The sequence below is a fragment of the Achroia grisella genome, unplaced genomic scaffold (genome assembly GCF_030625045.1).
Source record: "Achroia grisella isolate CSIRO2021 unplaced genomic scaffold, CSIRO_AGI_Agris_v1 utg853, whole genome shotgun sequence".
Taxonomy (NCBI): domain Eukaryota; kingdom Metazoa; phylum Arthropoda; class Insecta; order Lepidoptera; family Pyralidae; genus Achroia; species Achroia grisella.
Window position 1 is genome coordinate 2299585 of NW_026713043.1, and position 15087 is coordinate 2314671.

At 32.6% G+C, this 15087-nt stretch overlaps 2 protein-coding genes across 2 annotated transcripts in view; one reads left to right on the forward strand and one right to left on the reverse strand.

Annotated features, from left to right (window-relative positions):
• The window catches only part of LOC131852476 (uncharacterized), a 64671-nt gene extending 59765 nt beyond the window's left edge, over positions 1 to 4906 (forward strand). Inside the window, exons 9-13 of the mRNA XM_059203140.1 lie at positions 90 to 272; positions 1282 to 1609; positions 2065 to 2196; positions 2500 to 4170; positions 4272 to 4906. Coding sequence (XP_059059123.1) covers positions 90 to 272; positions 1282 to 1609; positions 2065 to 2196; positions 2500 to 4170; positions 4272 to 4425 — 2468 coding nt within the window. The 3' untranslated portion in view covers positions 4426 to 4906. The remainder of the gene's footprint in view (positions 1 to 89; positions 273 to 1281; positions 1610 to 2064; positions 2197 to 2499; positions 4171 to 4271) is intronic.
• A 7693-nt stretch (positions 4907 to 12599) lies between these two features.
• Positions 12600 to 13737, reverse strand: LOC131852507 (inositol monophosphatase 1). The gene has a single exon (XM_059203176.1). The coding sequence runs from the start codon at positions 13583 to 13585 to the stop codon at positions 12764 to 12766; it is 822 nt and encodes a 273-aa protein (XP_059059159.1). The 5' UTR covers positions 13586 to 13737; the 3' UTR covers positions 12600 to 12763.
• Positions 13738 to 15087: the final 1350 nt, after the last annotated feature.

The following is a 15087-nucleotide window of genomic DNA, read 5'->3' on the forward strand; positions in this document are numbered from 1 at the left end:
ATACTATGTAATGATATACATATTACGACACTTCTCTGGTTTCCTTTATCGCCCACAGATGTCTTTATCCCATTGTTTCTTATATTCAGGTACGGAGGTGGTGCGTTTGTTTGACCTGGAACTCCTGAAAAAGGGTTACTATAAAGAGTACAGCCCTAAAACTAACGCAAGTCCAGCGAGTTCGTTCTCATCTGCCGCATTTCGATTCGGTCACAGCTTAGTTCAATCCTCAATGGTGCGGTATGATAGGTTCCACAGACCTATGAACAACAGTGAGTAGACCTTCAGATTACTTAATAATAATAACAATAACTCTGGACAATAAATAGTCCAAAAGGATGTCGCCACGAAGGAAGCGGAAAATATAAAAAAAAAGACGGGTCAATTCACACAGGGTTATCTAGTCCCGAGCTAAGCTGAGCTTGTGTTATTGGTACAAGACAACTGATACAAATACTTAAATATATTTTATTTTGTAAATACATAATATACATAGAAAACACCCACACCAATAGAAATAATCATACTCATGAATAGAAATATGTTCATGTACCCTGCGTGGAATCGAACCCGCGATCATCGGAAGTAAGACGGTGTGCTAAACCGAATACCGCAGCACCCGTTTATGTAACTGGAATGGCAAACAAATAAACATGACCAGATCAAATCAAGTTTATTTGCGATCAACATAGGTATACATTGGTTGTAATTGTAGAATACGTCCTATTATGTTTTGCCTCAATAGGATATAGAACTGGAGGCATCACATCATCATTACACATGGCATACATGCCATTACCTGATGACTATGATATCATATCTACATACTATGTAATTTCATTTTCATTGCCATATCTCTCCTAGTAATAAAACTAATCGATTATGGAATTAATCGATTATTTTACCCAGATGTCTTCTTTCAATCGATTTTTTATCGACTTGTCCTAAAAATCGACGTTAGCCACAGGCCAAAGGGTTCAGAAAATAGGGCTTTAAAAGAGTAATTAATAGCAGCAATCGATGTTAAAACAGTAGTAGCAATTCTGCTGTAAGCAGTAGGTATCATGCTCAATCCTCTTATAATGAGTCTGCGTTCAAAACGATTATAATATTTCTTAGTTTATTTTAATACAAACATCAAATCAGAAACATCAGTTCTTACAACACAAACTGATTAGCAGAAGAAATAGGTGAGGTAGCGAAACCTATTCACGATTTTGTGCAAAGACCTCTCAAATGATAATGAAAATTGAATCACTAATGCAAAAATATCTATTACAGACGTCAGCCTTCACAATGAAGTAACAAATCCATCAAATATTTGGAGCATGGGCGCTGTAGATCGTCTTGTATTGGGCATGGTCAACCAACCAATACAAAAGCGTGATGAATTCATCACTGAAGAACTAACCAATCATCTATTTCAAACGCCCCAATTTGACTTCGGAATGGATTTGGCTGCCATCAATATACAAAGAGGAAGAGATCATGGAGTAGCACCTTATACTTCTTGGAGAGAACCGTGTGGATTGTCAGCAATACTGGAGTTTGAAGATCTGTTTAGAGTGATGCCAGTTAGGACCGTGAGAAAGTTGGAGAGTTTATACAGGTAAAATGGAATATTATTAAGTCTATTTAATGTCGTATAAAACAGTTCTTTTGTAAAAAAGCATATTATAAAATTGAAGAGTTCGTTAACGATAATAATGTTTTTGTGGATAATCTTAGAATTTATAGAGCTGACAATATTATTTGATTGCACTAAGAGTGCGTAGCGGTTTCTATGTTGATTATCGCATGCCACTTACTAATTGTGTAATTATTTATATTAAAAAAACATCTATTCAAAAGAGCAACACAAGATTCAAAAGAGAACAGCAAGAGTTTCTTGCTCATTCATCTTGTGATGAATCTGCATAGAATCAGTCGTAGAATAAAAAATGTATTTTTAATATTAGTCCTAAACAAGTAGAACCTAAAGTGAACTGACCATGTATATACTTAGTATTTATTTCTATTACTAATACTTGATCATAATAAAAATGTTAATATGTATTTTTTCAGACATGTGGATGATATAGATCTATTCACTGGTGGTATGTCGGAAAGACCAGTCGTAGGAGGACTTGTTGGACCAACATTTGCTTGTATCATCGCTCAGCAGTTCTCTAATCTTAGAAAAGGGGACCGATTTTGGTAACTATTTTTTTATGTACCTGGACTGGCTCTTAAGTTTACAGTACATCTGATGGAAAGTCACATGGCCTATAGACATGTAAAACACTGCAGTTGTCTCAAAGTATAAATATTTCCGTAGTATCGTTCATGCCTTACCTGAGGAGTCTCCATACACTGTGATAGCCAGACCCTAATTTTATCAATCATATCCTCTCAAGCAAGTTATCCTTGTACAGACGACGCTGTACAAAATGCGCTTCTAAGTAAAATACTGCTGCTTTTAGTTAATGACTATTTGCTAATGGTAATTTTGACTTTCAGGTACGAGAACGGTGGTTTTGAATCCTCGTTTACCCCAGCACAATTACAACAAATACGAAGAATCTCATTCGCACAAGTTCTCTGTCATACTCTAGACAACATTGACAATATCCAACCGTTTGTTTTTCTATCACCGGACAGTCCTGACAATGACAGAATATTATGCCACAATGGTGTTCTTAACAACTTTGACTTATCGGCTTGGGTAGAGCTAAATTCGGACTCTAATGACATTAAAAAATCGGAAGACGAACCAAGCACGCAGAAACCTAAACGGACAAAGCCTACCACTACTTCGACTACTACGGAAAAGTCTAAAACGACTTCGACTCATCCAAAAAGAAATGAACAAAAAGTATCAAGTGCCGCATCTGTACACGTTTCACATAAAGTACCACCCCATACTTCGTCGAGCACTAATAAAACACAAAATGTGACAAATAGCAAACTGACTGACAAATTAAATAGAACAAAGACAAAAGACAAAGGTATTAACAATGCTACTTTGACAGTAGATGAAACCAGCACGAAAACTAACCTGACAGCCCAGAAAATAGATGATAAACTGGACTTTAAAAACAAAAGCCGACGTTACGATGATACAATTCACTTAAGACATGACATGAGACCTAACAAACCATCAAAGAAATTTAATGATTATGATTATGATGAAGAAAGGGACCATGATATAGAGAATGTACAATCTGTTGTTATTAACAACTTACCACACAAACGTCCATACAACAGACCTATTATAACTGTTACTGAGAACGTTAACAAATATACTTACCTCATTAACTATGTTCCTAGACCAACCGAATCCTGGCGAAGGACTACAAAAAAGAATTATGATAGAGACGTGGTAAAAGTGACATATCAGACATATGACGACACGTACAGACGACCAAACAAACCTTATTATTACAATAGACGAGATGATATAGCGGACAATTATTATTATGACCATGCTAAGCACAAAACAAATCTACATAGAACTCACGATAGGGAAAATTTACATTCATCTGCTCGATCCAATGAAGAAACCATACGGACTACTGCCAAAAGTACGACTACTGACAACTTTGATACCTCAGATGTTAAAAGCACAACAGAAAATTTATATAAATTAGTAACTTTTGGATATGTAGGCAATTACAAGGGTAACGTTAATACAAAACGTGATACTAATATCGTGAATTCTGACAAAAAAGAAACAAAACATGATGTAATAAGTAAAGACTTTTCTACTTATGTGACTAAGAAACCAGAAATTATTTATGATAATGACAAGACAAATATGAGACTTTCTACGTTTTTCTTATACGAAACAGCGACGAAACCTTACACCAATTTACACAGACCGACAAGACGACATGACGAAAATATTCCGACTCAGACTAAAAACAAATATTATTATATTCAGAATGTTTTACATAAATATCCTGAATCTAATACGACTGGGGTCAAAACAAACAATCGAAAAGAAAACTATAATCACTCAAGAGTTGGAGAAGACATAGAAGAGAGATCATCGGCCAATAAATTAGCGTTATTACACGAAATTGAATCAAAATCAACAAGCTCTGAAAGACAAAGACTGAAGATAAAGAAGCCTTCAAGTCCAGCAAAGACACCATCTGTTGCATTTCAAGTTATACCAAGTGAAAACAGGTGAATTATTTTTTCTAAAGTATTATATAATATTTCGCTTTCTATACAGCATTTACTTCTCATATCAAACATTGGTTCTTAAAATGTCAATTTCATTTCAGTCCTATGCAATGGGCTGTTTATGAGGAAAATGCGGAACTTCCAGAGGACCTGCCACATCGAATGCCACCAATAAAAACCGACCCGCATGCTCTAAAAGAAATACCGAGACCTATGAACTTAAAAAGTTTGAGGAGAAGACCAGGAATGTTCTAATGTTAGACCCAAAGTATTTTTGTACATGTTGTTCATTGGCAACTGTTAGATCTCTATATATAACTAGTTAATTAACATAAGACATACGAAAGAACAAAATAACGTATGAGGTTCTATAAATAAGTTAATTGCTACAATTATTTCATTAAACGAGATGAACAAGAAATGTAAATAAATAAGGGACTGATAACTTACATATTTGTTTCAACAAAATGAAGGTTTTCTCTATGACTCGGACAGAATGTAATATTGACACAGACCCCTAGTTATGACTAAGACAAATAACTTACGATGACCAACATGATTAGGGCAGAACGTAACATTGACACATACCCTTAGTTCTGATAGTGACAAATAACTTCGACGAACAACATGACTCGAACGGATATTGACGCAAACCTTTGTTATGACAATGACAGATAACTTCGACAATCAACATGACTTAGACAGAATGTAATATAGACACAGACCCTTAGTTATGATAATGACTAATAACTTAGACAAACAACATAACTCGGACAGAATGTAATATTGACACATACCTTTAGTTATGACTAAGACGAATAACTTCAACAATCAACACGACTCGTACAGAATGTAATATTAACTCGGCCTCTTAGTTATGACTATGACTGATAATTTCAACAATCACCACAACTTGGACACTGTCCAAGTTGTGGTGATTATGATATGATGATATGATATGGAGATTGTGGTATGCATGCGCTTCGTTATGACTATAACAAATAGCTTCTACGATCAACATGACTCGTACAGAATGTAACATTGAAACAAACCCTTTATTTATGACTACGACTGTTAGTTTCAACAATTAACATGACTCAGACAGAATGTAATATTGATACAGACCCTTAGTTATGACTATGACAGATAACTTCGACAATCAACATGACTCAGACAGAATGTAATATTGACAAAGACCTTTTGTTATTACTATGACAAATAACTTACACGACTCGGACAGAACGTAACATTGACACAGACTCTTAGTTATGACTAAGACAGATAACTTACACGACTCGGACAGAATGTAACATTAACAACCCTTAGTTATGACTATGATAGATAACTTACACGACTCGAAGAAAATGTAACATTAACACAGGCCCTTAGTTAGGACTATTACAGATGACTTACACGACTTGGACAAAATGTAACATTGACACAAACCTTAAGTTATGACTATGACAGATAACTTACACGACTCCGACAGAATGTAATATTGACACAAACCCTTAGTTATGACTATGACAGATAACTTACACGACTCGAACAGAATGTAACATTAACACTGGCCCTTAGTTATGACTATTACAGATGACTTACACGAATCCGACAGAATGTAATATTGACACAGGCCTTTTTAGTTATAACTATGACATAACTTACACGACTCGGACAGAACGTAACATTAATACAGGTCCTTAGTTATGACTATTACGAATGACTTACACGACTCGAACAGAATGTAACATTGACACAGATTCTTAATTATGACTGCTACAGATAACATCAACTATAAACAAACAAACAGACTATAAACAGACAGAATACATATTGACATATATGTTTTGATACACAATTACGACATATAACTTCAACAATCGACAAAACTCAGATAGTAGATACATATGTATACAGACACTTCAACTTGACTGTGATTGTGTTAAATAATTTCAACAATCGATACGGCATGTCCAGAATCCGTGTTATGACCGACTCTTAGATATAACTATGACAAATTACTTACTAAGACAAATTTACTTCACGAACTGAATGTATTGAGATAAGCCCATATTAATGACTACGACATAACGATAAGTACAAAATATATAATAACACACAACCTAAATTATGACTATGACCAATTACTTCAACCGATATGACTTAGACAGTTTACATATCATAGACACTTTTTTATACGACTACGACAAGTGACTTCGACAATCGACATAATGTGGACATAATCTGGACATAATGCATATTTATATAAACTCTTAGTCAATGACGGTAACAAATTACTTCATCGATCGTCACTGTACAGAATAGTAATACTAAATACTATTATCTCATCTGTGGTAATACAGACACAAAATTTTGACTATCATGACAATGGACACGACTCAGACAGTTTGTATATCACAGACACTTTATTATACGACTACGACAAATTGACTTAGACAATCGACATGATGTGGACATAATTTATATTGATAAAAACCCTTACTTTATGACAGTAACAAATGACAAGCAATCATCACAGTAGAAAATTCACATTTCCAAATAAATTATTTATTTATTTATTTGTAAATGTAATACAGACATAAAATAATGACTAATAACAATCGACACACTGCAGGCAGCATACAAATGGATACAGAGACTATATTATATGATTATGACAAATGACTTTGACAATCAGCATGATGTGGACATAATGATATTGATATAAACCCTTAGTTTATGACAAATTACTTCATCGATCCTCGCTGTACATTATAATAAAGTATAGTAATATAGACACTGAATTCTGGCTTCTTCTTTGTCCAACCCATGTTCCCAGTTTATCTGGGGTCGGGTCTTCATGCGCCAGAGAACTCTGTTCTGGGTTGTCTGTATAGTAAGATTGTCCTGGTCAATCTCCTTCTTAATATTCGTAATATCACCAAGTGGCGCGTGGCCTGCCCCTACCTCTGGTTGAGCTTTGACACTGGATTCTGACGCTGACTAATAAAAATATACGATGCAGACTGATAAAGACACTATTATATGACTATGACAATTGACACGTTACGGACAAAATGTACTAATCCAAACTGTGACTTATGACAAATAACTTAGACAATCGATACGACTAAGACACTTTATTACCCGACTATTATACTATTGTTTCCATTTAAAAAAATGATTATATAAAACATGTAACATTTTGAAGAACATGTAGAAGACAGTAACATATATAGGATCGGTCCAATATATAGAACTTGACACAATACTTGACATTCTACTAAGAAATAAATCTGCAATAGGTACAATTTCAGTGAATAACTTATATATAAAATTGTAGACAAGACAAGACCTGACTGTAACTAGTTGCAATTACGACATAACCAGAACACACTAAAATAAAAACGACTTACACCAATATTGTAAGACTCATGACATGACATAATGATTATAACTTTGTAACTTAGAACAATATTATGAAAGTTTAACAAAACATGACAAGAATTTACTTATAACTTAATAACTTAGTACTATATGCTATTCAAATCTCGATCACTAAGTAATTATTTAAAAATAAATATAGATACTTAGTTCTCGATAACTTAACCGTCTTCAGTTGGGACAGCTTTGGTATATATACAACTAACGATCCCCACATGATAACTTAACATTAAGTTATCACATAACTTAATACAAACTTAAAGCACGACAATGAAAGACTAAAATGACAATAATTACTGAAATATATAAGACTGACTAGTGACTACATAACATAAAGATAGGCAACTCGTTTTATTTGAGAATTTAATGAAGTATAAACAACTCACTCACACACAACACAATTAACTCAAAGTATTAAGTACTAACGACATGAAATTATTTTAACTTATGATATATTGATGATTAATTTGATAATTGACAGACCTTAAAAAGCAACAAAAACCTACATACCAGGGTACAAATATAAATTAACATATATACATTAGACTATCCACCTAGTTTTTTTACTTAACGTTAATTAGATATTGCATGAGAATAAGTAATACTTACGCAAGTTAAGTAAGATTGACGACATGACCTTTAGTTAATAACGACGACACTATATAATGAATCTGTAGTTTTTAAACATGTACGAGCATTTCAAAAGAATGAACTGAGTTTCTTGTCAGTTGCTCTCAGCTCGAAAGCACTCTGAACTGACGGTAGATTTGACATATCATAAGAGTCTATAATAGACCTACATGAATAAATATATTTTGATTTGATTTGATTTGATATGTGTATGGGTATCGTGTAGTGCGTAAAATCTCTGAGATAAGACTACTAAATTTAACAAAGACTGACAGAAGTACTTAATATATATATATATATGAAATATTTAATTATTGATTGTAGATGAATTCATGACGTGGTACAAAGAATATTTATTTATTTACATTTTCCTAACTATTGTGTAATTATTAGAACTAAGGCATACAGTTTATCAATCATCACATTGACATAATGTCATATGGACTCCAAACATAAACGAGTAAGAGATTAAAATGATGAGATGGAAATGTAAAGTGACAATGATTATTTAAAAGAGCAATTCGTAATTTTCTTGCTCTTTCTTGTGATGAGACAGCTTCCCGAATGAGCGGTAGATTAAAAGAATAATAACTGACTATTCAAAATGCTTAGAATTAAGGTTATTTGAATAAATGATTTTCTATTATATTATGATTAGTAAGGTAAAAGAGAGGGAAGCACAGCAACTGAATGGAGTTCATCAGAACATTAGTGGCATTAGGGCAACCTGATGACTGATCAACTGTGTAAACCAACTCTCATATGATGAATTATGCATTTCTGTATTATTGAAAAATATATTATTTATAAATACAGTCAACGTGAAATATTTTAAACGTAGCTATATTTGAAAATACATGAAATGTTATTAATTAATTTTTATTTAACGTCCAACATTTTTTTTAGGAAATTCTTTTATTTATAAACCCATGAAGAGCTGGATGTACCTAGATGACCTATAGGCATTGCTATGCTTACTAGGTCATCCTAACACTGTATTATTGCAATCAAATTGTTTTTAAAGAAAGAATCAGTTTTTTATTTTCATTTAGTAGGTACTACCTATATTTAAAATGTTTATTGTTATAGTATTGCATTTGTAAAAATAAAACCAGATTAGACTTAGTCTAACCGGTTCCTTTACTCTAAGGTGGTGCTTGTGATTGTCTCATAATTCTAAATTTAATGAAGCTTACCACCGAAATTCTTAGCTTTTATAAATAACACAGCCTAATACAGCATGACTTTATTTTCAAATGTAAGCTGCTGACAATACAATTTGTCAAACGATAGATCGGGTCAATCTGTCGGGTTGACCTCGGCTATTCTTCACATAAACTTTGCCACGCAACTTCAGTTTTTTTTAATAGACGATAATGAAATTGGATACCGGCCTGCCTAACGGGTTACGCTGGCAGGGCACGAGTGGAGGATGATAAGATGAGCATGAGGTCAAGTCAGGTTGGTTTCCAGGAAACTTGAGTTCAGTTGTGCTACTATAATGAATGTAAATACCGCGCTACCGTAAGCCGTTAGCGCAGGGGAGTTTTTTTTTATGGATGATAATGGAATGGTGCACCCGCCTGCGCTAACGGTTTACGCTGGCGGGGCACCAGTGGAGGATGATAGGATGAATATGAGGTCAGATCAGTTAGCCCATCGTGACAAAATCACCAGGAATTTATCACGATGGTTTCCAGGGGGAACCGCGTGGAGGTCAACCTGACATGATACATTGCTAGCAATGGGGTTATCAATCCACATTACTAACAATCCTCTTCCCCCCGCGCAGAGGAGTGCATCATCCCATTATCATTAAAAAAATAATACCGCGCTATTGACGTGTAAATTTGTTGAGTCAATTTCTAGAGTTATTGGGTTAACGCAAGACCAACAGGTTGGTCAACCAACTGACCAACTCACTTCCCAATTTCTCTGCATCCGACAGATAAACTGACCCATCCAGTTCAAAGTACTGAATATGGCAATATTGTAAATCGTACATATAATGAAGGTAAACATTATCTTATTCCATTGACTTAGGGTCGACAATTCAACATACAATAATAAAACACAATTCATTTCTTTAACGATATATTTTGAAATCACATAGCAACAATTTGTACCAAGTAATTTACATGAAAAGTATTTAAGTATTTAGTTTTAATTAACAAAATAAATAAATAAATACATAATTATACATGAGTTTCATTTCATAATGAAGGTAATCAAAATCAAATATAATATTCGTTATATTTTGTTACCTATCTATATATATATATATATATATATAAAATATTGTAGGTATAAAACAAAATTATTATATACGAGTATACATATGTTAGATTCCAATATAGTCAGCAAATTGTGGGCATGTCAAGTGTTGTGTTCCCTATAATATTATTATTATTATTATATTTTCAGGGTTTTTTGCATATTTTGTTAGTTTTACAATTTTCTTAGAGCTAATTTTACGAAATACACAGAATTACACAAACAAAAATAAAAATATAAATAATAATGAGCAAAATAAAATAAAGTATAAATCACTATGACGTGGACAGCTGACAATCCCTCTACCATCATGTTATCATTATAGAATCAGTTAATTGTTGATGACTCATCAGACAATCCTCTACCATCATGTTATCATTTTAGAATCAGTTAATTGTTGATGACTCATCAGACAATCCTCTACCATCATGTTATCATTTTAGAATCAGTTAATTGTTGATGACTCATCAGACAATCCTCTACCATCATGTTATCATTTTAGAATCAGTTAATTGTAGATGACTCATCAGATAATCCTCTACCATCATGTTATCATTTTAGAATCAGTTAATTGTTGATGACTCATCAGACAATCCTCTACCGTCATGTTATCATTGATTTTGATTCAGTTGATTTTTGATGACTCATCAACAACCAACCAACTCGAAAAATGAGTGTTTTTTACACAATATCTTTGCTAATTTTGAATCGATTCTAATACATCTTTGTTCTTAATCGGTAATCGATATGAGATACTAATTATTTCAGCAGTATTCCTTGAGTATTAATTTCATTCTGGTACATAGTTATTTCTTACGGAAAGAATATTTAAAATGGATTGCGATTAACTTGTTTGCTTTCAGATCATAATTTCAGATATAATACTGCACGTCTTTGGCTTACGAGTTTCTATACATAATTAAAAATAGATTATAAACATTTTTAGTTATTTTAATGATTGTGTATAAGAGACAAAAAATGTCATATATATGAATAAATTATCTTGAATTTGACAGTTACGGAATAAATAAACTTTATTATTAATAATAAATGTTTAATAGTAAATAATATTATAATAAACTTTACTATTAAACATAGCTATCTCCTCATGAGAGGCGGGTATGATCTTACTGTCATATACATAACTATACCTAACTGGGAATTGAACCTTGACTCTTATATGAGCAAAGTACCACTGCATCATGATCAACAATCATCACTGTTATCAAGACATGTATATTTTTTTAGTGTACACATATTTCAGAAATTATTCATATCATACATTTTAAATTATTATATATTCTTAATACAGAACACATTCTTCATTAAGATTTAATCACTGCTATTTCAATATATCTCTGTACAGATTATTTTTAATCTATACACTCATTATATAAGGAGTAACATAATGTTATCTTTTATATAAGTCTTAGATAAGTAACAATAAACCCACTATTTGAGATCCACTCTGATATAAATAATGAATGTCACAATTATTCATAATTATAATAAAAAATACGTACAGTCATACAAACAATGACCTTATTTAACATATTATCAATATAAGTACATACAAATTATTTTGACACTATGGATTTGATTATGTAACTCTGTTTCAATAATTTCATTGTTTAAAATAAACTATTCAATACCTAAATTAATAAAGTGACAAATCATGTTTGAATCTGTTACTGAAAAATGGTTTATACATAATATTTAATTTTGATTTTAAGCCCTTCTATGCAATAATATAGTGAAGACTGACTGTTAGGACAGAATACATCTATTTCAGTTGTGGTTATTTGAACTAATTTAAACTCAATTAAATTAAATTAAAACAGATGAGAATAATTTAAATTAGAATTATAATATGTTTATGATTAATTGAGAATATGTCTAGCCAAGGAAATGTGTCAATGTTTAAATTATACATTACTAGTTTTATCCTCTGGCACTGCCTATATTAATTACTATTTGATAATGTGACTATCAATAGGTGAAAATTGATAGTCATAGTCACATTGTATAATTTAATTGTAAAAATTAATCAAATGATTTAAAATTATTTTTTACAAATTTTTTACAACCAAACCGCAAATAAATGCAATATATTAATATACATAAATTGTGATTTAACACTGACAAACCTCCATAATTTCATTACAGAGATTCATTTATATTTATAAAGACAATAGTTATACAATATAGGAATAATCTTTACAACATCAATAACAGATCAACAAGTCTAATCACGTTCTGGGTAAAATTGTACTAAGTTCTGAGTCAACTCCTGTGCTAGTTCTACATTGCTGGCACAGAGCACTCGACGCGATAGCACGTCGAGTGGCTCCCCCGCTGGATCTATACACACTCCACCAGCCTCTCTAACTATCACGGCACCAGCAGCTATGTCCCATGCATGAATACCAAACTCGAAATACGCATCCGCTCCTCCCAAAGCCACCATGCACATGTTCAAAGCTGCAGACCCCAACGATCTGACTCCATGCCCCTTACTGACGATTAATTGAAAGTTCTGCAACATCGCCTTATACCTTTCTACATCTCTGCTCGTACCTGTCTCAAATGTGATCAGAGCTTTCTTTAATTCATTCACTTGAGATACATGGATTTGTTTGTCGTTTAAAAAGGCACCTTGACCTTTCTTCGCCGTAAATAGTTGTTGTAGAATCGGGTTGTAAACGATACCAGCAACACCCACTTTATTTATCATTAAACCAACTGATATACAACTATGAGGGAACCCGTGGATGAAATTCATCGTGCCATCAATTGGGTCGATCACCCACGTCGGAGCATCAGTTAATTCGCACTTGCCTCCATCAGAAACGGTTTCCTCGCCAATAAACTTGTGATCGGGGAATTTTTCTGAGAGACCACCTATAAGAGTTTCTTCAACCTTTTTATCAATTTCCGTGACCAAGTCAATATCGGAAGACTTCAATTCGAACAGTTTACAACCTGCCGTATGCTCTGTTATGAGGTTTCCAGCACTTTTCACCAAAGATAGAGCCGCATCGAAATATTCATCAATAGAATCGGACATTATGAATGAAAACTTACGAATTACAGTTTTATAAATGCAGCTGTTGCTAATGAAATTCTTGCAAACATAAGTTAATGTAATTTTAAAGGTAAGTTTTATACACTATTTATAAGTATGAGTGTTGAGAAGAAACCTTATAATTACTAAATGTAAATCAATGAATAAGCGAACAAAACAAGGTCACATCCAAACTCAAAATATTCCGCCAATTTGACAGATTTGACAACGAGTCAAAGTGACATTGACATTCAGGACATTATCTTCTACAGAATTGGTTCACAGAAAGTACAGAGCACTTTTTTAATTTTTATGTTTTTTACAGCGGATAGCGAGCTAAGAAGAAGAAATACGTTAATATAATTAAAATAGCATCAAAACAAACCCCATACTTTTGTAATATATATATTTATGGAGTTTTTATTATTAGAATTGTTTTTTGTTATACTACCAAACATCAAAAATATTATTATTAATTTGAACCACTTGAAACCTCTTTTATGTGAAACTGACAAGACAGATGAACGAGGTTTTTTTAATTAGAGGCAAAAAGCATAAAACTGCAGAAGCCAGCCATACTTAACATAAATTTATATTATACTTGAATTACCTTCATTAGTTTATGTAATCCTAATAATTGAAATATAAACCCAGTTTGTCATTTTAAAGTTTTAGAGAACGCTAAAAAATATTATTCTGCGTATACAAATTAATCCCTGCCTATAGTTTAAATTGGTATAATTCTTTAGTTTGTCTCCGTTTCTATTTAACATTATTTTGTTCATGGCATGCTATGAACTATGCGGCTATAGGCCAAAAGTAGTTTAGTGAAGTACCATACATACCATTATACATAGCTTAACTAAATAATTCTAATCCTTAGAACCCAACTTATTCACAGATTAAACCCATTACATATAATCGACTTATTTACCATCAGATGCGCTGTATGCTCGTTTGCCACCATATTAGTTTTAAAAAAACTGGCCCCGTATATATTACTAGCTGTCCCGACAAACGTTGTTTTGGAAAATAAAAGAAATATACAAATACAAAACTAAAAAAAAAATTAGGGTTAGACTACCCCACATTTAGGGGGATGAAAAATAGATGTTGGCCGATTCTCAGACCTACTCAATAGGCTCACAAAATTTCATGAGAATCGGTCAAGCTGTTTCGGAGGAGTATGAGAACGAAAACTGTGACACGAGAATTTTATATATAAGATATAATCAACTCATTTACCATCAGATGGGGCATATGCTTGTTTGCCACTATCGTAGTATATAAAACTCAGCCAGTAGTTATACCACTGTAAATTATGTATTCAGTATATTTAAAAGAAAAAGGAATAGGAGGAACAACGAATATAAATTTATTTCAATGAATGAGGAACATATAAATAAAACAAAGTATAAAAAATCATGAAAAATTGTTTAATTGGCATTACCACTTGTTACAACCTATGGCCAATTGTACAATTATCAATATTGTTAATAATTAAA

Bases quoted from the DNA above. Each gene is read 5' to 3' on its own strand.
- LOC131852507 (XM_059203176.1), bottom strand. From the start codon at position 13,585: ATGTCCGATTCTATTGATGAATATTTCGATGCGGCTCTATCTTTGGTG.